Source organism: Acartia tonsa, chromosome 6 (genome assembly GCF_053477335.1).
Source record: "Acartia tonsa isolate MP-2025a chromosome 6, ASM5347733v1, whole genome shotgun sequence".
In the NCBI taxonomy this organism is placed as follows: Eukaryota; Metazoa; Arthropoda; class Copepoda; order Calanoida; family Acartiidae; genus Acartia; species Acartia tonsa.
Window position 1 is genome coordinate 22,351,879 of NC_137265.1, and position 25,590 is coordinate 22,377,468.

A 25,590-nucleotide genomic window follows, 5' to 3' on the forward strand; every position below is an offset into this window, starting at 1 on the left:
AGTCATCAAACAATTGTCTTTGCAAACTTATCAATCAGGTAGGAAGAAAATTACACTATGAAGAAAAGGACGAAATTTCATAATAAATCTTTATTTCAAAACAAATGATAACCATCTTATTTTATAAATCTATACGACGAAGCCCAATCTGTACCACTTTTGCACTACTTTTGATACCTGTGACGTAATAAAAATGAGGGATTCTCCATCTCCTTTTAGGGGATTTCTTTTCCACTTTTCTTCTCATCTCCCTCATTTATATGACGTCACAGAAATCCAAAGTGGTGCAAAAGTGGTACAGCTTGGGCTTTGTCAATCTATACTATGTAAATATTAAATATGTCTTTAATTTATATCTCTAATCTACAATTAATTAGAGTAATTTAAGCGTATTTCCTCTTTGGCCATGCTATTTTCAGATTTTAGTCTTGCGGTCGTTTTAAGTTAGTTTCTAGCCAATCTTTGTCTAGATGCTAGGGTCGCAGCAGTTAGTTACTTATAAATTAGATATTTAAAAAAAAAAACAATATATTCATAATAACGTCAATTAAAAGTGTATTGTTTTAAAAAAAAAACTATTTTTTCTGCTTCCTGTTCCACACCTGTAAAAATATTAATTGTATAAAGAATATAATGTTTTAAATCTATTCTTACTGTTGAAAAATCAGAGCTACGAGTAGGATATCTAGTGGCTCTTATAAATTTGAAACAGTCAAACAACAGGTTACTCTTTAAATCAAGAGTTAATTAATAATACATATTTTTTGTATAAACAACAATGTGATGTTTACGTATCTCTCTTAGAATATTGAAAGAAGGTGTCTTAACTTTAATGCTTTTTATTTAGAATAGCTAGCCGGTTCTTTAGTAAGTAGTAGATGTAAAATGGTCCATAGAATTTAAATATGCAATCGTTTTTTTTTGAAGTAATTTAAGTTTTTTTTTAAAATAATTAAGTCGGTTTTAAGGTACTAAAACGCAACAAAATAAAAGAAGAAAATTGCCAGTATGAACAAAAAAGAGTAAGATCTTTAATTTGACAACTTACTTTTTAAGTTCTGTTGAGTATTTATTGAAATAAAATATTTTTTTAACCTTGGTTTAATAAAAACTTTAAACTTAAATATTTTCTCACACAGACATAAAAAATATGGGTTCATATATACCTTTAGAATCAGAAAAATATTACGAATCCATTCTAAGCAAAATTGGAAAAAAGTAAAAACTTAAAAAAATAAAAATGGCCTAAGATATTATAATTTTACAGGCAACACTTAATTGTAATTATTAAACTAGCCAATCAAAATTCTCAAAAATTGACAAATCAAGAAGCTTCAACTCAAAATTTAACCAATAGAATTGACAAAAAAAAAGGATAATGTTCATACTGTGGTATCCGCCGAGGATAAATGGCAGACACCGGAGTTCAATTAGATTACGGCAGTGTGACAGACGTGGACACCTTACTATAGAGAAGCTACGCTTCTCTAGATTTCACTAGATAATGATCAACATCTAATTTCAGTTGTCACTTTATTGAAGGTCTAAAAGATACTGAAGCTATATACAACAAACAATAATAACATGGATAGGAATAAATAATCATAACATAAAAGCATAAATAATACATATACAATGGTCAGTTTGGGCAATAATGATCCCCCATCCCTGAAAAGGGTGGGGGAGAATTAAGAATACAGTTAACCATAATAAACATGACAGATTCAATCATTAATTCTAAGCGTAGGGAGGGGGTCACTAGACCCCTTCCCCAGGACTCGGGGGAGGGCCGTTGACCCTCCACCGAACCCCAGATCAGGGGTGCCATAGGCATGGCTCACGGTTGCCGAATACCACAACTCTCCCCTCGGAAGGCTGGGAGGGGGTTTCCCTACCAGACTTCCGACAGTGGTTGAGGCCTTCGGCCCGCTCCTTAGGGCTAAAATATATACAAACGATAATGATTCAATGGAATCCTAGTGGTGAGTATCTTCTTAGGGTTGGTGAGCTCCCAATGTGGGATAGAAGGCAGAGACTGGCTTGGGTTGGACACGTTGGTCAGCGCCGGCAGGTATCAGGTTTGCTGGTGGCACAGTTGTTGCTGGAACAGTCAGCAGTGGGGCCTGCTGGTTGTTGTTGGCAGCGGCTGGGGCACTGGCTGTCAGGTTGATCGTCTGAGCAGCGGCCTGTCCTCCTGAGGGGCCGCGGGGTCTGCCAGAGGGCGGTCCTGGCCTACCTGGGCGGTCATGCCCGCTGTCCGTGGATTTCATAGACACCATTTCCTCTGCTGCTTCCCTGCCGATGGGAATGGCATCCCAGTCCACTGAAAAGTCCCGGGACTTGGCATGGTTGAGCCTGGCTCTAGCCAGCGCCTTCCTATATAAAGCTGGATGGTACAGGAACACTTGTGATATCGCATTCAGGGCTGCTCGGACTCCTCCTTGTGCGGCTGCCAGGGAGATGATGGTTAGGTCCCCCAGCAGTTTGAGGATCAACAACAGCAAACACAGTATGGCTGCGCCATCTCCCCACTCGTGGATGGCTTGTCTAAATCCAGCCCAGACATCCAGGGCTGCCTCTCCTTCCTCCGCCAGTCGGTCAATGTTGTAGGACACTATCCCATGGTCTCCGGTGGCCGAACAGCTGCCTTGCTGAACGCAGGAGCCATAGGATAGGCCGGTCAGCATGGCACTCTTGTATGCTGGGAACGCCAGCAGTTGTTGCCAGTCGTTCAACTCAGCCTGCGAATACAAGCCACCTGAACTGAAGTCATCTAAGGGTTCTGTCAACAACTGCTTAGGCGTATCCAGCGGGGGTGGCCTCTTCTTGGGAGCGGGGGTTAACTCTATCCAGCCTTCCTCCGCGTGCACAGTCAGGGGGTAGGTGGAGGAGCAGGGAATCTTGGTGGCGTGTTCACTGTATACCCGTGTCACAGCGTCTACAAAACCTGTGGGCTCTACTGGCACTTTGTCCCAACACTCCTTGTGTTCGCGGACAACGTACTTGTGACGTTGGCAGGTCAGCTGCAGCAGGATGTCTCCCCTCAGTACCGAGAACGTGCTCCCCTGGACACGCACCGGGTGGGCCGGGTCTAGTTGCTGGAGCTTCCAGCAGTTGGCCGCCACTTCTTCTGCTGCGGTGCTTTTCATGCGCGTTTCCAGGGTAAACCCAATATAACCTGCATGTATCTGTGCTTGAAGGGGAACGTCAACATCCCTGGCCGACACTCTGGGCAGCGCAGCCGCGGCTGGGTCAGCTGCCACGAACAGCGCTGGATGGTTTGTGGCATGGGCCTCGAAGTCGCAGTTCACAATCGAGGTGGGGTTGGTCATGTTGATGAAAAACTGAGCCTGATGGTCAACCAGATATGCATCCATCACCAGGCTGGGCTGGAGGCTGCGGATCAGCCTCAAGGGGCAATCTCTCCCCAGGTGGTCCCACACGTAGGTTGCTTCTCCAGTGATGCAGGACAGCTCGGAATGGGGACACTCTAGGGTCAAGTGGTCAGACTGGGACTCCACCCGTCCATCCTCCACCACATAGGTCTCCTCCTTGACCAGCAGCCGTCGCTCCTGGAGCACTAATTCGTTGCGGTATAGCTGGCCCTCAAAGTGGACGTCCTCCCCCTCACAACCCACCCCCTCGGGGCTGTTGACGAGGGCGCCCACCATGTCGATGGTGAAGAACAGGGGGTGGTTCAGCTGGAACGTCAGTGGCTGGGTCTTGCCTGGCAACGTGTAGACTCGGTTCCTGGCCAGGTCTCGGCACGCTTCTGGGTCTATCTTGGTTGGCCTCATGAGGGTGGGGACCGAGGTCACCTTGAGGTGACCCCATACCCCACACCTGAATGTCCACTGGGACACGGTGAGCTGACAACTGTACCCAGTGGTTTCCCTCACCTTGACTTGCTGCAGGACGTGTGCTTCATGGCCCAGGGGCACCTCTTGGTGTAGGGGCTCCGTGTTACACATCTTTTCTTTATTGTAAGACGTGACATGGGTGGGGTTGGCACATTCCCACCCCACCAGGACGTAGCTGGTTGTAGGCCACACGGCTGCCAGCAGGAGGCCCCACAGGACCATCCACCAATGGGAGAGGCTTCCAGGCAACCATCTTCCTCGTACACGCGGCTGGGGGTCTTCCGCTCTGGTCACGGCTGCTTCTTGGGACTGGACACGGCTGGGCTGCTCCTGGCTAGATACAAGTTTCCATTGAGCGTTATCTGTATGCGGCCGAGGCACCCCGATACCCTCCCCAATGACAGACTGGCAAGCGACTGGCACTTGCCTGGGTGTCGGCTCCCCTAGCCCTAAGTGCTCCCTTCCCTTGTCCAAAGCATGCCCAGTGGCATGGGGCTGAAGTGTGGCACAGGCTCGCCCTTACTCACTGCCCTCCCCTGCCCTAGGAACTCAGGTGCATGTGGCACAGGCAAGTCCTTATTTTCCCAAATTTCAATCTCCCCAGCCTCAGGTGCAGGGGGCACAGGCAAGGCTGGGTGTGTACAATATTTTGGATACAACACATTTAACAAATTCAACTTATCCTGATGTTGAGCAGCTGGGTTCCCTTGGCTGGCAGGGGGCTCTGGATGGCATGTAGCTGGGCTCTCCCTGCAGGCTGGTGGCGCTGGCTGGCATGTAGCTGGGCTCTCCCTGCAGGCTGGTGGCGCTGGCTGACGGGGGGTGACGGGTGTCACCCCTTCCTCTGGGACCGCTGGCTCGTTCCAGGACTCAGGTCTCTCGGTGGCGGCGACGGTTGTCGCCCCAGACATCAGGTTGGAGGCTGGCTCGTTCCAGGATCCAGGTATCTCGGTGGCGGCGACGGTTGTCGCCCCAGGCACCAGGTGGGAGGCGCTGGATAGCACCCCCCCATCATCCCAGGTGGCGACGCCGGGTGGCGTCCCATACATCGATGCAGAGGTGCTGGCTAGCACCTCCTGCCTCTCTCGTTCGGCGGCTGCCAGGACCTCCCCATACACCGTCTCAGGGACGCTAGGCAGCGCCCCTCCACTCTTGCTGGGTAGGCTCAGTCGGGCAGGTTCCATCATGTTGAGGCTGAAAGGCTGGGGCCTCAGCACCTCTGGCTCGGCTATGTTGTTGGGCTGTATCAGCTCTGGCCCCAGATGGTTAAGACTGAAGCCTAGGCCAACCCGGTTGGGTTCAGCCGCGCCGCCCAGTACGTTGATCCTAGCTGGGACAGTCCCGAACTGCGGCATCCCATCGGCTCGGTCCGCAGCTCTGGGGGCGGCTGCTTGCTGTGGTGGTGCTGGGGGCGCGCTCCCTTCCATATGGGCCACTCTGCTGGGCTTCCCTGGAGGGGCACCCTTGTCGGCGGTGCGCCTGCGGCTGGCTACCTGGGCCCAGTCAGCTCTGCAATCGGCCGCCGTGTGACCGTCATAGTGGCAACGCTCACACTTGGCAGAACGGTCACGGCGTGGCTGGGTGCGTCTCTCCTCTAGGCTAACTTCCACAGGCGTTGGGCAGTCTCGAGCTCGGTGGCCTCTCCCCTGGCAGCGGTAGCAGCGGCCTGGAACCTTGTCATCTGGAGCGACCTTCCCCATCTGGTGGAGACCCGGAGCCAAGGAGCCAATCTCCATTGGCTCCGACTCGTCATATTGGGGCAACTGGATGCAGGCAGATCCAGTCAGCCCGTCGGTCGAGTCCACTAAGCACACACCTTCCTTCAGCTGCTTAGTAACCATGGTCACGGTGAACATGGCCTTACGAGTGTACTCAGGTACACTCGTAATTTCATGGTTCATCATGAGGCGTTTTACATTGGCGTTACGAATTCCACGATTTAATTCGTCCACCAACAACTCAAGATCCTCATGGTTGTAGGCGTCCCTATACAAGGCGCACTTAGTTGATATGTACGCTTGTATAGGTTCTGTCGAGTGTTGCTTGTAATCCCTAAACGCTTGTTTAAGCGTTTGGGATTCAAAAGCAGGGCGAAATAGCAATTCACACTCGGTCTTGACCTGTTCGTAGGTCAAGGCTTGGCCTGCCTCGCCAAACAGATGGGACGCCATTTCCGCCGCTTGCCCTACCAATGACAGTAGTAGGGCGTTGCGGCGGTTGAGGGAATCATGAGGTGGCACGCGGTAAGCCGCCCATGACATCTCAAGTCTGCGGATATGTGCCGACCAGGATTGCTTGGGCGGCCCTCTAAACTCCGGCAGATTGCTCAGCATCAGCTTGCGGTACTCGGCTGGGGCCGGCTGAGGGTCATCCTGGAGCCATCCTGGGGCTTGGTCACCTCCTGGGGCTTGATGCTGGTCCATTGGGTCAACGGTGAAACGGCGGGCACAAAGTTATACAGTACTAAAATGAATGGTTTGTCACTTGAGGCTCCCTAGCCTAACAGCCAACACTGTTTGTATCACTAGGTTGGGAGTTTAGTTGCAAAGATATAACTTAGCTGTACTTATCACTAGTTAGGTGTTGAGGTTGTAGGGTAGGCTGGTAGAGGTAGATAGATGTTGAGGGTCTGAACTGCTGTCAGGAACTGATTGGGTTTTCCTTTATCACACTAGAGCTAGAAGGAAAGAAACTTGCAATTCTTTATTTGCTAAAATACCCCTGTTAAATGCTATGGAGTAGCTCCGCTCCGGTGTGAGTGTGTGTGTGTGTGTGTGGGCGTGGAATCTCCTGTCCTTGTAACGCGCGTCCGCGCCGTCAAATCCGCGCACACGGGGAAAACGCGCTCTCACCCCTCAACTCGCTCTCTCATTGGTCCGCTTCGTCCGTTGGATTTATGATATTTTCCGCACTCTGTTGCGCTACCCGTGAATGGCGCTCTGTGTGTCCGATCGCTAGCCCCACACTACAGACGGACTTAGTCTAGTGTGGGTAGGAAGGGGGAAGCGCGTGAGGGGACGGGGGTAACTCCGTCCGTTCCCCCTGTGAGGGAGGGGGGTAACTGTGTGCTGGTGTAATAGGGCCTTTCTTCTTAATCCTAGGCTTATCTATTATATCACCCTGATTGTATTTGCCTTCAATGGAGGGGGGCCCCTCCCCTTCCCTTGGAATAAGGGGTGTATTGTTGTTGTGCTGTGGGCTTGAGATTGTTTTGATTGTATATCAGGGTCTTTATTATATTACATCTAGCTTCTATTTTTGTCCTTATCACAATTGCATAACAGATTTGTTTACCAACTCTGTTCTATTTTTAGCTGTTATCACAATACACAATAATCCAAGCCTGTTCTATTCTTAGATTTATCACAACACAACAATTTGTTTGCCAAGCTTTGCTCATAAATCTATTGTTTGGCCATCACACTAGGGTGGTAATCCCTGCAAATGTGATATAATATCTGTTTTCTAGATGGGTGGCTGCGTTGTAGCTTCTCAGGATACTCGGAGTTGACGTAGTTTTTCTCTGTTCTGGTGCACTACACTCGTATGTTAGCTCGCAGCTTGCAGCTATGTGGCATGTTTCAGCCTATCGGCGGCAGGGAATGTCCCGTCCTGCTAGCGCCGCTGATCCAAATCCGGCTGATGGCGGCAGGGAATGTCCCGTCCTGCTAGCGCCACTGGTTCGGATCCTGCTATTTCTTGCAGTAAAGTTGGCCTATTTCCAGCCGTTTACACTTATTTGGCTTGTTTCAGCCGGTCCGCAGGCCTGCTTCAGCCCTTTTGGCGCTCAATTCTCCGTTAGATATCAGCGCTGCTCGCGGTTATTCGTCGAATTTCACTGTCTCGCTTCCACAACTGCCGGATGCAGAGTTAAACTTTGCTGTCCAGGGTGGGTAATTCAGGTTGCTTGCGTCAGTTTTGCCAGATTCACTGCTGGGAGTACCTTAGCCTCAGATGCGCGTCTGCTCTACACTTGTGGTTCGCCGTAATCTCACACAGCTGTCACCAAAGTTGTGGTATCCGCCGAGGATAAATGGCAGACACCGGAGTTCAATTAGATTACGGCAGTGTGACAGACGTGGACACCTTACTATAGAGAAGCTACGCTTCTCTAGATTTCACTAGATAATGATCAACATCTAATTTCAGTTGTCACTTTATTGAAGGTCTAAAAGATACTGAAGCTATATACAACAAATAATAATAATCATAACATAAAAGCATAAATAATACATATACAATGGTCAGTTTGGGCAATAATGATCCCCCATCCCTGAAAAGGGTGGGGGAGAATTAAGAATACAGTTAACCATAATAAACATGACAGATTCAATCATTAATTCTAAGCGTAGGGAGGGGGTCACTAGACCCCTTCCCCAGGACTCGGGGGAGGGCCGTTGACCCTCCACCGAACCCCAGATCAGGGGTGCCATAGGCATGGCTCACGGTTGCCGAATACCACAATACAATATATACAATAGATACTACAATAAAAATAGTGATACTTGCATAACATGTAAAGAATGAAAAGTTATGAACAAATATGCTTCAGTCTGTTTATAAACTTCAAAACAATGCAGTTAAAAATGCATTATTGTTTCTTGTGTTTAAAAAATATCTGTTACAGTGTATGTACATTTGTTTAGGTTTTGTTAGAGTTTTGTTCAAGTCAACCCTTTAAAGCCAAAAATTATGATTCTTAAAATAAACTTATATTTTTTATTATAATTTTATAAAACTTTTTCAATTTTGCTAAGAATGTATTCCTAATATTTTCCTCATTCTAAAGTCATATATAAACACATATTTTTTATGCCTGTGAGAGAAAATATTTAGGTTTATAGTTTTGATTAAAACGAGGTTAAAAAAAATAGATTATTTCAATAATTACTCAACAGAATTTAAAAAGTAAGGTGTCAAATTAAAGATCTTACCATTTTTGTTCATAGTGGCAATTTTCTTCTTTTATTTTGTTGCGTTTTAGTACCTTAAAACCGACTTAATTATTTTTTTTAAAAACTTAAATTACTTCAAAAATAAGAGGTCTACAATAAAACCGATTGCATATTTAAATTCTATGGACCATTTTACATCTACTACTTACTAAAAGAACCGGCTAGCTATCTATAATACAAAGTAGCTTGATGTCTGTCCGTCTGTCCGTCTGTCTGTCCCTTAAGATCTCGGTAACCGCTGAACCGATTGGATTCTACTCTTCAGGGTATATACCTATTGGTCCTGTGGTGGTTTTAAGCTATTTTCTTGGGGGGTGGGACACCCCCAACCCCCCCAAAAACAAAAAAAATCCCCCCCCATTTTTTTTTTTTTTTTTTTTTTAGAAGAATTCTTTTGTAGAAATACTCTTTTGTAGAAGAATTCTTTTGTAGAAGATTTCTTTTGTAGAAAATTTCTTTTGTAGAAGATTTCTTTAGTTCTTCTTATTTTTTTTTTGAATTTTTTTGTTGTCATCTCTTGGGGCAAAGCCCCTAGAGGCTAGGGGCGAAGCCGCTAGTTCTAAATAAAAAGCAATAAAGTTAAGACAGCTTCTTTTAAAAATTTTCTAATCGTTTGTATAATGGTTTTTAGTAGCGAAGCTACTATATAATTTGAAATATTCGTCTGTATGTATGTCTGAAACGTTTTGGGGGAAACGTGATTTTCTCAGCTCCTACAAAAGATAGAAGGCTGAAATTTTTTTCAACATTTCCATTAATATGGAGCATAATTATGTTTTAAACATCAATAGCGGTTGGACTGTTTTTAAGCAGCTTTTTGGCCGCTTTTAATTTTCAAAAATGATTTTCTTAGCTCCTGTAAATGAGAGAAGACTAAAACTTCTTGTCAACAATCTTATTGATATGAAGCATTATTAAGTATAAAACATCAATAGCGGTCAGACTGCTTTTAAGCAGCTCTTTAGCCGCTTTTTTTCAAAACTGATTTGCTCGGCTCCTGTAAAAGATATAAGGCTGAAACTTCTTGTCAATATTCCTATCAATATGGAGCATAATTAAGTATGAAACATCAATAGCGGTCGGACTGCTTTTAAACAGCTTAGAGCCGCTTTTATTTTTAAAAACTTATTTTCTCGGCTCCTGTAAAAGATAGAAGGCTAAAACTTCTTGTCAACATTCGCAGCAATATGAAGCATAATTAAGTATTCATCATCAATAGCGGCCAGACTGCTTCTAAACAGCTCTTTTAAGCCTTAACCATGTACACAATATAACCTAACCTAACCCTGGCCTAAAGAAAAACTGAAACACACAAAAAACAATTCCAATAATTTTCAATTATAAATTTTTCTTCAGGATGAAGGAAGTCTGCTTAATATTATGCACCTTGGCACTTATTTTGGTTTTTATTCCACAACAAGGACAAGTTTCTTGCCAAGAGGATAATAAATTAGTCAGACCAAAGGCTAGTTATGACAAATATTGATTTTTAAAAGCGAAGCTTTTCTATAATTAAGGTCGGTTCGTACGTCCGTCACAAACGGATAGCTTTTTTCGTTAATTTTAATTTAAACAGGTTAGAATTGTCCTATCGATTTCAAACTTTGTATGATGATTTCTGTAGTAGTTAGGTACAATTTAGAAAGCGTAGCAACTCTATAATCATTACAAGAATGTCCGTACGTCCATTTAAAACATGTTGATTTTTTTACTTTTTTAACAACAAATTTTATGTGATCTAATCATCCGATTGAACTGATTTTTGATATGTTCATTCCTGGGACAACAAAGTATAATGTTATAAGCGAAGCAACTCTATAATCAAGTCCTAAAATGTAATTATGTCCATAAACATTATCCTGTATCAAACAGTTTTTCAACAAATTTACTCACAATTTTGCTTCGACTCTTATACATTTATATTCTGATTATATAGTTCTGACACTATATAAGTGTAAATGTCCGTTTGTCCTACCGTTTCAGTGCTTCGCTTTTATGGATGTTGTCATCCTTAATTATAACAAATTTCAAAATAGTTTTTTTTAATGAGTAGAAATAATAAAGAACTTTCACAATCAAAATATTATAAGAATCATATCATTATCAGAGAGATTGGACAATAGTTTGCGAATGTTACCCCCTTCCTCCCCTCTATAACTAAAAACTCGCTCTGTCATTCAAAATCTTTTAGGGTTATATCAGTGTCAAATTTATTTAATCTACAATATAACCCCGTTTTTATTTATTATAGTAGATCAATTTATTACCGATTGTCCTATGCTTTTGTCCTTAAGATAATACTAGATAGATACAAAATATCAGAGACAAATTAAGATCTCGCTAACCACTAGACTGATAGTGAAGCTTCATAATGGTCCAGAAAAGGTTTGGAAGAGGGTATCTATACCCACCCGAGCGAAAATCGCCCCTAGAAAAATCTTTTGCTATTTAAAACCAAAATTGAAAGTAAAGGTTGAATTTCTATCACTCCCTTTCCTCGAGGGCCCATAGAGGCCTCTAGGGGCGTCGTATACGCTAGTTATAATGTATGGTGTCATAACCAAAATGATGATGACAGAAACTAAACAGATGGACAATATCAGCCACAGGATGCCCTTGCTGGTGGGATCTTACCAGGTAACCTTGCTAGTGGGATCTTACCAGGTAACCTTGCTGGTGGGATCTTACGAGGTAACCTTGCTGGTGGGATCTTACGAGGTAACCTTGCTGGTGGGATCTTACCAGGTAACCTTGCTGATGGGATCTTACCAGGTAACCTTGCTGGTGGGATCTTACTAGGTAACCTTGCTGGTGGGATCTTACCAGGTAACTTTGCTGGTGGGATCTTACCAGGTAACCTTGCTGGTGGGATCTTACCAGGTAACCTTGCTGATGGGATCTTACCAGGTAACCTTGCTGGGGGGATCTTACCAGGTAACCTTGCTGGTGGGATCTTACCAGGTAACCTTGCTGGTGGGATCTTACCAGGTAACCTTGCTGGTGGGATCTTACCAGGTAACCTTGCTGGTGGTATCTTACCAGGTAACCTTGCTGGTGGGATCTTACCAGGTAACCTTGCTGGTGGTATCTTACCAGGTAACCTTGCTGGTTGGATCTTACCAGGTAAGCTTCAATCAAAAGTTTTCTTTTGCTTTCATTTTTTAATGGGATATTTCACCGAAAAAAACTAATTTACCCCAAATAATACAATTTTACATAATATAACACATAAATAAGAAAATTTGCATTCAAATAGTCACAATATTTCGCTTTTCACGGATCATATTCTAATGGCTAGTTCCCATTGAAGATGTAAATATTTTTTAGCAGTTATTAGTAGCGAAGCTACACTTTATCTGACAGTACGTCCGTAACGTTATAGGGTAAATTTCAAGACAAATAAATATATAATATATAATAATAATTGTGACGGTTTCATCCAGTATATAATTCACTTGGTTCGTCGGTCTACAAGTTATACTAAAAAAGTAAAGATATTAAGCATATAAATACAAGTGAAAAGTTTTGTTATTCTTGATTTAAACACCTGCTCTTTAAAATACCTAGTTCGTATTTATATCTATTAGTCTTTATTGCTTCGCTACTCATGTATGTTGTCCTCCTTGTTTTATCTCACTCTACATTCCAGGAAAGCTGAGTGTGCATGTTGTAAGAAGTATGGAACTCAATGTGGCTATCCTCGGCATAACAAATGTCATTCGAGAAAATTTAAAGATGTTGTAAGTAGATTTTAGCACAAAATCTTGGGTGGGAATTATTTGTTTTTGTGTTAATTAGATTAGATTATATTGGGTATGTGATAGCTACGCAATTATAAGCCCTTAAGTGCGAGGTCCCCCTGCAGGGGTTAGGCATATAGCACCCCACCCTTATTTCAATTAATTTTTTTTTAAAAGAAGGGGGGTTCTCACCTTTATTCTCCGACTATTTCAATGAAGTATTAGTGAAAATTGTCAGGGAGGAGGTGACATTGGGCTGTCCTTTACAATAGTCCCCAAAGTTTTATAATTACGTTTCTTATTCACTTGCTCAGAAACTTTGGGGACATTATTGAATTTTGATTGGTCAATTAAGTTGAGTGTTCAAATGTTTCAACCACTAAATTGTAATCTAAAGAGGGAGTAATTTTGTTTATCATTATTATGTACATAATTTTATCGGCCATTGTCATTTCCGTTTAGATCCCTGGAGAATTGCACTTTTCGTCAATATTGTTCTTTTTTAAATATTCTTAATAAGTTCTTATTATTAATACATATTTATATTTAGGGTTGCAGAGGGATACCTAACAATATGTATACCCTTTCAACTAAGGGTTATCCATGTTACTTCCAGAAAGAGAAGTAAGTATAATTACATTTTACATATCAGACCAGAATTCGATCAATTTCCAAGGTATAAAAACCGTTTCTTAACCTCGAAGAAAATGCATGCATCAATTCTTTTCTTTTCTTGTTGGCAAAAAAATGAAACATTTATATAGTTTTTCATTGCCCTATATGCCGATAAGACTATTAAGATATAAATGCAAGGGCGTGTGCACTAAGAGATATAAGTTTTCCGGAATTGTAATGTAGGGAGTAGATTTGAAATCTGCATCAAATTTTAAGGATTTTTTATAAATTTCGTTTTTTTGTATAATTCTTTATCTAAAAGCAGAAATACAAATTAAGTTAATTAATTTTGGCATCTGTGATTGGTGGATTTAAAAAATCTGCGCTCTGATTGGATGTCGTACATCATTCAACCAATTAGAGCGCAGGTAGTTTAAAATCCACCTATCCTATTGGTCAAAATTAATTAACTTAAAATGTATTTTCGCTTTTAAATAAAGAATTTTACAAAAAACGAATTTTATAAAAAATCCTTAAAATTTGATGCAGATTTCAAATCTACTCCCTACATTAAAATTCCGGAAAACTTATATCTCTTAGTGTGCACGATATTGGATGAAGAGGGGTAATAAAAAATATTTAGTACTGCATATTCAAAAGTGTTATACCATAATTCAATCGTTAAAAGATCAAACAACCAACCAATTATTCATCTAGAACTAAAGACTGTGCGTGGTGCGCATATAAGGGCTATCAATGTGGTCCTGGCAAATTTGGTCCAACAAACAAGAGGGGAAACAGGTGTTTTAGTAAGTATTTTATAGTAGCATTGCTTCTCTGCAAGTTATAATTGTCTGTCATAGTGAAACAACCTTCCCGCCCTCCCCCCCTAAAATTTTTCTGTGAAATAAAAGAAAACCAATTTGGAAGAGGGATATTTTATAGGGGACACAAGATAGAATGCAGTGCACCTTCCCCTCTCCTTACGTTCCTTTGGAATAACATTACACTTACAAGAGACCTTGGGGACAGACAGACATTCTGATACTTTTGTACATATCAAATATCATTTTAAGGAAACCTTATGAATTATTGTGACTCTGTGATTGGTGATTGTCGGCACATTCCCTCCGCTTGTGATTACAACGCCAGATGTGTACCTGGTAAACCTTTTGGTAAAACTACCTGGTATAAATGTAAATGTAATGAGGTAAGTTCCAAATTTATTTTAATTGATACATACACTAATGTAATATTAAATTGTCAGCCTTTCTATATACTACCAGCGACAACGCCCCCTAGAGGCCTCTAGGGGCACTTGAGGTACTCCCACCCTAATTATTTAAAGGGTAACCCCCCCGGCCCCCCCCCCCTATAAAATATATATAAAAAAAATTCCAGGACCGAAGGAGCTACTTTGTAAAGGAGAAACATATCGGTTCAGTGGTTAGAAGGAGGAAGATCCTCTTAGTTTTAAACAAGAATGTCTTACGTTTTTATTACTGTTCATTACTAAATGTCATTTATGCTATTATCCTTTAAAAGAACAATTATAATATAACCGACTATCATTGATATTAGTAAAAAGTAAAGGTGTGCTTTTTTTTAATTAAATATATGTTTATTGTACATATAGATTAAAAGATTTTATTTTAGATAATAACAGAATCATTAAAAGATTAATATAAAAACTTTTGATAAATTAATTACTATATTCATGGATCATAAGGGATGAGGCAATGACCGATAAATTGGTGCACATTACCCATGGCGATAATAGTTATTTCTCCCATCGTATTTAAACAGCTTTCCGCAGATATAAAATGTACAATTATAAGATTAAAACCAGTTTTGCCCCGAGGTGCCGAAGGCACGGGCTAAAAATCTGGTTTAAATGTTATGATTGTAAATTTTTTATATTCGCAGAAAGCTGGATATAATACAATGCCAGACATAGTTTTTTTCGTATGGATAAGAACCGGTTATATTCCACCGGATTATAATCGGTTTCGAATGAATATGAGAAAAAAAATTATTCTCTCTCTAAATAAAAATTTGTATAACGAAGAAATGAAGATTAAATAAATTGCCCAAATCTTTTGAACGAAAAAAAGGGGAAAAGGCTTTTTAAAAATTTTGGGAATCAGAATAATTTACAATCCAATATCCCCGTCCTTCCTGACTACACACATCTTACAGGGATTTAAAAGGGATATGACAATGGCCGGTAAATTGATGTACATCCAAAATGATATTACACTAAATTACCCTTTCTGTAGATAACAATCAGAAGTTGGTACGTTTGGACACTCAACTTAATGAATCAACCAATCAAAATTTAATTGAAGTCCCCAAATTTGTTAAGCCAACTAATAATAATTTGTTCGGATCTACTGCAGTTCACGGTAAAATATTGCTGATAACGAATATTTCCAAAAATCTATGAATTTAAAGGCTGCTAGCTGTCAAACGGCTGAACGTACAGATCATTTGAAGCAGCATAAGAAGGCCTACAAATAATCTGGAATAGCCAAGATCCAATGATGCACAGGGAAAGTTTCAATAAAGAAAAAACGCGTAAAATAGGTCTTTTTCGCGCATTTCTCTGCACTGCGAGATAATTATGCATTATTGATTTATGGCTATTCTAGATTATTTGTAGGCCTTCTTATGCCGCTTAAAATAGTGTGCGGGCATGATCTGTACGTTCAGCCGTTTGGCAGCTAGCAGCCTTTAAAATTCATAGATTTTTGGAAATATTTGTTACCAGCAATATTTATAGTGAACTGCAGTAGATCCATTTGTTCTTATAAAACTTTAGGGACTAATGTAATAAACAGGCCAATGTCCCTCTCCCTCCCTGCATATCTCAGGAAACAATCACATAATCATATTTTTCCAGGGTTACACAGGAAACGGAGTTCAATGCTTTGATAAAGATGGAAATTTGAGCAAAGGACCAAATGAGGTAGGAATAGAATAGTTACCTCAATTTAATTTGTCTGTCTGTATGCCCATCAACACGTACGTAACGGTATGGTACTGCTATTCAAGATAGACTGCTGATTTTTTTGTAATGATTCCTTATACAATCGAACAGCTGGTATCTGTCAGTCAGTTATAGTTAGGCCACAAAAAATAATATTAAACATTATTAACAAATTCAAATTAACGTTAAAGGTTCCGTGAATTTATTCAATAAATTTATTCTTGTTTTTAGTAGCGAAGCTACTCTATAATTCACAATGTCCGTCCGTCTGTCCGTCTGTCCGTCTGTCCGTCTGTCCGTCCGTCCGTCTGTCCGTCCGTAATTAATGAATTGGGGGAAACGTGATTTTCTCAGCTCCTATAAAAGATAGAGAGCTGAAATTTTTTGACAACATTCCCATCATTAAGGAGCACAATTAACTATAAAACATCAATGGCGGTCGGATTGCTTTTTAGCAGGTTTTAGGCTATTTTTATATTTTCCAAATTTTCCCCATATCTTTGGTGTTTATGGTCCGATTTTCAAAATTTTTTCAGTTAAAGATATCAAAATTAAATTTCCCGTCATTTGAAGAAACAACAATGGTCGAAATTTTTTAAGTTATAGATATCAAAACTAAATTTCCTGTCGTTTGAAGAAAACAACAATGACAGTCAGACTGCCTTTTTGCAGGTTTTTGGCTATTTTTTATATTTTTCACACTTTTCTCCATATCTTTGGTGTTTATGGTCCGATTTTCAAAATTTTTTCAGTTATAGATATCAAAATTAAATTTCCTGTAGTTTGAAGAAAACAGCAATGACAGTCAGACTGCCTTTTTGCAGGTTTTTGGCTACTTTTATATTTTTCACATTTTTACACATATCTTTGGTGTTTATGGTCAAATTTTCAAAACATTTTCAGTTAAAGATATTAAAATTAAATTTCTGGCGTTTTAAGAAAAGAAACAATGGCGGCCAAACTGCCTTTTTGCAGGTTTTTGGCTATTTTTATATTTTTCACACTTTTCTCCATATCTTTGGTGTTTATGGTCCGATTTTCAAAATTTTTTCAGTTATAGATATCAAAATTAAATTTCCTGTAGTTTGAAGAAAACAGCAATGACAGTCAGACTGCCTTTTTGCAGGTTTTTGGCTACTTTTATATTTTTCACATTTTTACACATATCTTTGGTGTTTATGGTCAAATTTTCAAAACATTTTCAGTTAAAGATATTAAAATTAAATTTCTGGCGTTTTAAGAAAAGAAACAATGGCGGCCAAACTGCCTTTTAGCAGGTTTTGGGCTATTTTTAAATGTTTGACATATTTCCCCATATCTTTGGTATTTTTGGTCTTATTTTAAAACTTTTTGCATTAACAGTTTCAAAATATTTTTTCCCATTGTTATGTGCATCTAGTATGTAATTTACTTTAACCGTCTTCATCATACAAAATAAAACAAGGTTTTGTGTTTATTTTCTCCAATAAATCTATTCTTGATTTAAATATATACACTTTAAATCTACTTCTACGTATTACCATACACAATTTTTTGTGCTTCGCTACTTATGGATGTTGTCATCCTTGTTTTTCCTTTGAATTATTTTGTTCGAGTTTACAGCCATTAATATAAGTATAAGTTTAAAATAATAAGGTTTTTTGTATCTTTAAACGGCTAACTACTAATGTTGTGCTTCTTTAGTAGAAATACAAGTGTTTTTTGGGTGGTTTTAAATTTTCCTATTCTTTTTGACAAGGCAGGTTTTTTGCTACTTTTTTGTCCTTCGAATCCAAAAACATCCTACCTTTAATCCTTATCTGCAGACGAAGTGAAGAAGACACTTTTAATTTTCTTAATAATACACTTATATATTTTTTAAGCCTGTTGATGTTACGATGAATATAAAATCGGAATTCTATGTATTTCCCCATGAAGAAGGACAATACAATGATACTGTTAACATTCAACAAATTAAAGAGTAAGTACATATTTACATTTATTACATTACATTGTATTATAGACAGTTTTCGGTGGACAGGATAATAAAATCGTTGTAAGTTGCTTTGTTGGCTATAAGGAACCGAAGTCATGAGCCAAAAAAATTGATTGATGCGCTGATTATCATTTTCTTTTTCGTGGACAATTGTATGTAATGAGAAAAATATTTTAAACAACGTTCGCATATTTAAATATTTTTTTTCTACAATAAACCATATCTTTTTAGTGAAAATATGCTTTTTAAGCTAAACTTCTTGAGAGATAATTCTATTATTTTGCAGGAAGAATTTATGGAATTTTAAAAAAATGTATTAAAAGTATTTACATCACAAATTAAATTTCAAACTATTTTTAAATCTGATAGTACTAAAATTAAATCAGATTTCCAAATATTATTTTTAGATTGGATCTTAATTTTTTTGTGTTTACCTTCGATAATTTTAATACTTTTACTTTTTTCAGTGGAATGGAATTAACAAAAGAAATCTGCATGAATGAGGATAAAACATGCTCAGCCATCTTAACACCATAATTCAGTTTTCCAGTATGGCTTCATATCCGTTTAATATCCGCAGGATTATAACAGGTTCTCAGCCATACTGAAAAATCCTGAATAGGATTGAATTACAGACAATTTTCCACGAATACTAAAATAGAAATTATACAATTAATACCAGTTTTGTTAGCCCTTTCCTTCGGTTAAAAAAAAACTAGTTTTAATCTTATAATCTTTCATTTCAATATACGCAGAAAGCTGTCTTTAATACGATGCGATAAATATCTATTATTTAACTTACATTTTCTCAAAATGAATAGAAGAAGATTTATGCCTTTTTGCAACCAAGGTCTTTCAAATTAATACGCTGTGTTATTGCCTGTACCTATTGTAAAAATGTAAGTGCCATGAAAAAAAAATTACTGCAAACTTTTGTAAATATGTTGATTTTCAAATAAGGGTAGCTGATGGTTAGGTTTTTTTGACACTTTTCTTAAGTATTTTCTACAAAATTGAAAAAAATACTCAGCATTACAGATAATTTTAATGTTTTTATTTTATTAATGATTATGATTGAGACCAAATATATTATATTATGTAATTTTTAATTTGTTATATATCAAATAAAATATTTTCTTTAAAAATTTTTCTTTTGTTTTGACAAAGTTAATAACATAATAAGTTAGAGAAATCAAATCAATATCAATATGTTTTACAACATTGAATTAAAAGTGATGTTTAAACTTTTTGATAAACCACATAGAACCATTTAGCTGAAAACTCTTCATTCTTATCCTGTTCCAATGGATTTAATATTCAAAATTAAATGATGGCTAAAATTACAATACCCCTAATCCACACCTTTACCCCATATCCTCCCCTCCTACTGGATTAACGAACTGACCAATAAATGATGTCCACTTTAGCAACCTAAATTGACGAAAAATTTTCCCCTGTCAAAACATCCACGTATATTCTAAATCCATCCCTGGTTGAGAACACCATGGAAATCTTCCAAACTTTCTGATACATGTCTCCATTCTGCAGAGTTGAGTGCCTGTTTGTACTGGTAGATATCCTGGTCTGTCCAGACATCAGGTCTGAAGGTTACCACAAGGTACCCGCCCACACTCAACACTCGGTTCAGCTCCTAGATTAGTTATTTATCGCATCGTATTATAAACAGTTTTTCGCGGATGTAGAAAACTAAATATGATACGATACATAATTTTTTAGTATGACTGAGAACCGGTTTTAATCCACTGGATATTAATCGGTTTCGAAGTGATACTAGAAAAAATAATATTGTATGCAAATATCAATTATTTGGGTGCTTTTCCTTAAAGTGCCTAGTCGAGCATTGAAACCTCCCCTCCATATTGTTGAAATAAATCTTTAAAAAGTAGTTTTTTCTACACCTAATCTCTGCGAGGGCCGCCACCCCGAGGCGTCGACCTAATCTTACCCAATATAACCTTACTTAACCTTACTTAAAATATTAAAGTAAAAGAACAGAGGGGACCCTGTGCCCACTTTCAATTGGGTTGAATGTTGAAAGTATTAACACAGCCAAGTCGTTAGCAAACGAAAAAGGTCCCCACCACTTGAACCGAGTAATTTTCTGGGTTATACATCTACACTTATACATTTATTTCTAAAGTGGCGGAAATTCTGTATGCTTACCTGGAAAGCTTTTACGGGAACTGGAACACTAAAACACCCAACAATTGTGATACAATCATAGCTTTCATCTGATCCCTCTATACTAAACATATCAAAAATAATTATATTAAAGTAGAATAACTACAACAAAATATTGTTTTTTTTCCAAATAACCACTGAACCTCCATGATTCTCCTTTACACGGTAGCTTCTCATAGGTCCCAAGAAGGTTTATAACTATTTTGGAGGAGGGTATCCGCCTCCCCAAATTTTTTTCAGTTTTTCAGAAAACCAAAATTAAAGCTGGGTGGGACGACCCCCAACCCCCAAAAAAATCCCTTTCTATAAATAATAAAATAAAAAAAGGGTTATCTAATTCAATTCCCCCCTCCTCAAGTGCCCCTAGAGGCCTCTAATGGCGTAGCCGCTAGTAATTACATTAGAGTATTTGAATTGTAGCTTCGCATTTATTGTTTTTTTTTTAATTTAAGCTATGTTTCTAGTAGTTTTATTTTGAATGTTTTCATAATTATTTGATCGTCAATAACACTAATTCTATAAAATCTCATAAAATAAAGTTTTTTTTTTGTTCGGAGCTAAAGATCTCAAATATTTTCAGGGAAGCTTATAGATGTCTTGAGGTGGTTCAGGCCATTTTCTTGACATCCCCGCTCTTCCCTAGAGACTAGGAGCGAAGCAACTAGTAAACTGTTAAAGATGTACCTGTCCTCGCCCATTCTGCAACGGAAAACTTTATCATAAACACCCTGTAACAAAAACGTCATTAAAAACACATGAAAAGATATTTTTATGAAATTATTGCAGACTTGCAGCCTTTATAAAGTTATTTTTAGTAGCGAAGCTACTCTATAATTGGAAATGTCCGTCCGTCCGTCCGCTCGTCTGAGACAGAAAGGGGGAAACGTGATTTTCTCGGCTCCTATTAAAGATAGAGAGCTGAAATTTTCAGGGATTAATTATGTTAACAGTCTTCATATTTTCACTAAGTTTCATTAAGATTCGTCAGTTGGTTGGGGTGCTAGATCGATTCCTACATTTTTAAGTTTTCATGATTTTCTCAACTAATATTCAACATAGACGGTTGAAATTTTCAGGGATTAAATACTTTCATATTAGGCATACTTTTATCAAGTTTTATTGAGATTTGCTTATTGGTTGGGGTGCTAGTTCGATTCCTAGATTTTTAGGTTTTTATAATTTTCTTCACTCCTATTTGAGATAGACGGTTGATATTTTAGGGATTAAATAATTTCACAATTTACATATCCCCACAAAGTTTCATTAAGATTTGCTAATTTACTGAGGTGCTAGATCGATTCCCTGATTTTCACGTTATAAATCTTATAAGGTTTCGTGATTTTTTAGTTTAACGTTTTTTTATGAAACTGCAATAAAGTTAATTTTTTCCGGATATCCATCCATAATATTTGTGCTTCGCTACTTTTGGATGTTGTCATCCTTGTTAAATATCTGAAAGACATATTTTGAAAAACCCCCTCCTCCCCAAGAGAAAAATACTCAAAGAAAGAATAATTAAGTTGGAGGGAGCCCGACCCTACATACTTTTCCTACTTTCTTAGGTAGAAACTCTTATGTAGTACAAAGAAAAAGTGTAATTTAGTTCAAATAAAAGGAAATATTTGGGAGGTACCATAATCATATCTCTCCTTTTTAGTAGCGAAGCTACTCTATAATTCGAAATGTCCGTCCGTCCGTCTGTCCGCCCGTCCGTCTGAGACAGAAAGGGGGAAACGTGATTTTCTTGGCTCCTATAAAAGATAGAGGATTAATTATGTTAACAGTCTTTAAATTTTCACAAAGTTTCATTAAGATTCGTCAGTTGGTTGGGGTGCTAGATCGATTCCTACATTTTTAAGTTTTCATGATTATCTCAACTCCTATTCAACATAGACGGCTGACATTTTCAGGGATTGAATACTTTCATATTCTGCATAATTTTATTAAGTTTTAAAGGGATTTGCTTATTGGTTGGGGTGCTAGTTCGATTCCTATATTTTTAAGTCTTCATTATTTTCTTTACTCCTATCTGAGATAGACGGCTGATATTCTTAAGGATTAAATAAGTTCACAATTTACTTATCCCCACAAATTTTCATTAAGATTTGCTAAATTGCTGAGGTGCTAGATCGATTCCTAGATTTTCACGTTATAAATCGTACAAGGTTTCGTGATTTTTTAGTTTAGTGTTTTTTTATGAAACTGCAATAAAGTTAATTTTTTTTCCGGATATCCATCCATAATTTTTTAGCTTCGCTACTTATGGATGTTGTCATCCTTGTTTAAAACCTTTTGCATCATGTCAGTAATATAATTTTACATTATTTATATGACAATAAAGAGGGTGGGGACATTCTCAGACACTGAGTCTGGGAAAATGGGCGGAGTCAATTTATGGCGCGGAATCTTTATCACCTTTCCAATCTCAAATTATTCATGTGGTCATATATTTATTGCCTAAAGTAGGGAGAAGTTAATTTTTTGTTTAAAGGTTTTTTTGCATAGGTCTATTTCTTATTTTTAAAAAATTTGCCTTTAACTTGTCTGCTGATCAAAAACAACAATTTCATGTATTAAAATTTAGGAAGAGGTGTTGAGGGGCAATGCAAGTTTTAATTATTTTTACCCAAAGGTCACAAAAGGCAGAGTTTTACACACAGACAGGGAGATTATTTATAAAATGATTTTCACTGGCGAAAAAAATACAGACAAAATATCCTATCTAGTTCAAAATGAATTAAATAATCACGAGATGACATTTGATTTTAATCCACTGATGGAATTATAGGAAATCATTTTAATCTTGATGTCTCATATGGAATTAACACTCGACTTATATGAATAATTATAAGTTTTAGAAATGATGATTTCCTAAGAAAAAGGTGACATTTCTCCAAATTGCAACAAAAAAAAAGAATGTTTAATGTTTTAACATTAGACTTGATACAATATATGTGAGTAAAAACCCAAAAGCATAATCAATTTGAAATGAAATTTGAAAAATAAAAATTTAAACCTTTTGTTTTGCTTGCTCAAGTATCTGTGTTGACATATCAGATGCGTGAATACTTGTAAATCCAAGTTTTCTCAGCTCCTGGCCAGCCATACCAGTACCTAAAAAATACAAGAATGACAACATCCATAAAAAAAGCGAAGCCCTGAAACAGTAGCACTTGTAGAGTGTCAGAACTGTATGTAAGGTTTATGTTATTAAAAGCATTGCCGATAGACAGACGGACAAAACAATGTATAGACTTGTTGTGCATATGTCATAGGAATTTTCAATAAAAAATTCAGCTATGTACTGACTGACAGACATTCTGAATTATAGAGTAGCTGTGTTAATAAAAATAGGATTACAAGAAATGCATACTCGTGAAATACGTTAGTGCATTATCTTCTTCTATGAATTTTGATTTAGCCTGTTTGCGTCCTAATTACGGATAAACGAGTAGATAATTAATTTAGAAAATAAGTAATAAAATATAACCTGCTGCCATATCTAAAATTCTGGCACCATCGTTATCAAATAAACCTCTAGATAAAAAAGTCATGATTATCCCTTTTGAAATTTCAAAGGGAACCAGAAAGTTTTTAAACCTTATCCTTTTATAAACGTAATAGGATCTCATTCTGTGTATGTACCGAAGGATCTCTGTAACCGCTGAACCAATATAGTCTCCATTACGGTGTAGCTTCTCATAGTTCCTGGAAATGTTTTAACTATTTTTTTTTTTTTGGGGGGGGGGTTGGTAACCATCATCCTCTCGAGAGAAATCCCCTCAAGAAAATTTTTTTTTATTTTTCTTTTTAAAACTGAAATTGAAAGTGTGGTGGGTCAACTTCCCCCCTGAGAGGACTATAGGGACAAAGATGCAATGAGCACATAACTTTACAATTATTGGCACCCTACTTCACCCTTTTAAAATTTACAATAATCTTAACTTTTTTGAGAAAAACTATCCCCCTCCCCTCTTAATTTCAATATATTTTAAAAATTAGTTTTTGGGAGGTTATGGTCACGAAGCGTTGTGGTCATTTTTATTTTGAAGAAAATTATTAATTAATGAAGATATACAACAATTACTATACCTGACTATTTTGGCAACTGTGCCAGGTCCATGATAGCCCAGACTTATCATATCAGTCTCATATTTTCCAGACCACTTGTCATACGTTTTCTCTAAACAAAAGAAAGAATTTGGTAAAAGTCAGGTAAAAGTATGTAAAAATGCAAATGTGGCGCTACACGTTTCCCATCCCCTCGTTTTCGAAAATGTGATGGTTTGAATCTCGGCACAGTTAGGTCTTCCAGGCAATGGTCTTTAAATCAAAGGGTTGGTTGTCTGTAACTATTGAAATGTTAGTGCCTACACACTTTCTTTAAAAGTCTAACATGCTTTGTATTTTTTTTTAATGTGACTATTAGATTTTTGATAATTTAATAATCTAGATAATATGTAAAACTCCTTGATTCTTTTTTTACATAAATATTCACCTAATTGTTGGAGACTTGTATTGGCCCCCAAACCTTCTAGTGGTGTCAAACTCATTTTAATTTAAACTTTTTATCTTCGAAATAAAATAATAAGAATAAAAATTTTTCTGGAGAGCGTATATTTAACCTAATAGAACAATATTTTTCTTCCGATTTTTCCATGGTCATTCATTCGAAATCGATTGATATTCGTATTCGAAAATTAATTTTCTCTGTTTAAAATAAAGTATGATTTTACAGAGTCTCAGACAAAAAGAACCTATTTTTTTAAATCTTACAACTGGAAAATTTTCTAAATAAGATGTTATAACTGAATCAATATACAAACTAATAATTTTTTTTTTAATTTTCCTTTTTATATTTTATGACGCAGTCGTCATAACACAAAGTAAACAATAAATTCCAAAGGTAATAATGGAGATGCGATCCTCAATTTTCAAATTCTTTGAACGTACATATGAGACTTTTACAGAAATGCTTCGCATCCACAACTATCTATCTATGCTTGATATAGAATCAACACTTTATAGATCATATTATGAACCTTTGATTGACACGTGCCCTGCAATTAACTAGTAGCACTCAGGGGCAAGACACAATTACTTTAGCTAGGCCCAAGGCATTATTTGTATCAATTTATGCATTCATAGGCCTGTCTCTACCTATATGACACCAAATACGGGTAACGACAGCCTATTCATGGTAATCTGTATGTGATTTGCTAATAGTATATGTTTATTAAAGATATTATGTTTA

At 38.0% G+C, this 25,590-nt stretch overlaps 2 protein-coding genes across 2 annotated transcripts; one reads left to right on the forward strand and one right to left on the reverse strand.

Moving 5' to 3' along the window:
* Positions 1-583: 583 nt before the first annotated feature.
* LOC145322111 (uncharacterized) lies at positions 584-19,279 on the forward strand. The gene is made up of 10 exons (XM_080163894.1): positions 584-723; positions 10,172-10,280; positions 11,394-11,452; positions 12,465-12,555; positions 13,106-13,179; positions 13,888-13,979; positions 14,247-14,380; positions 16,073-16,138; positions 18,022-18,119; positions 18,602-19,279. The coding sequence occupies exons 2-10, from the start codon at positions 10,173-10,175 to the stop codon at positions 18,669-18,671; spliced, it is 792 nt and encodes a 263-aa protein (XP_080020020.1). The 5' UTR covers positions 584-723; position 10,172; the 3' UTR covers positions 18,672-19,279.
* On the reverse strand, positions 19,267-24,910 carry LOC145322112 (methyltransferase-like protein 27). Its single transcript, XM_080163895.1, has 8 exons — positions 24,835-24,910; positions 24,429-24,519; positions 23,827-23,873; positions 23,353-23,450; positions 21,021-21,064; positions 20,319-20,400; positions 19,623-19,785; positions 19,267-19,429 (listed from the first exon to the last, which is right to left on the reverse strand). Exons 1-8 carry the CDS (start codon positions 24,887-24,889, stop codon positions 19,374-19,376), a joined length of 636 nt encoding a protein of 211 aa, XP_080020021.1. The 5' UTR covers positions 24,890-24,910; the 3' UTR covers positions 19,267-19,373.
* Between the last annotated feature and the right edge of the window lie 680 nt (positions 24,911-25,590).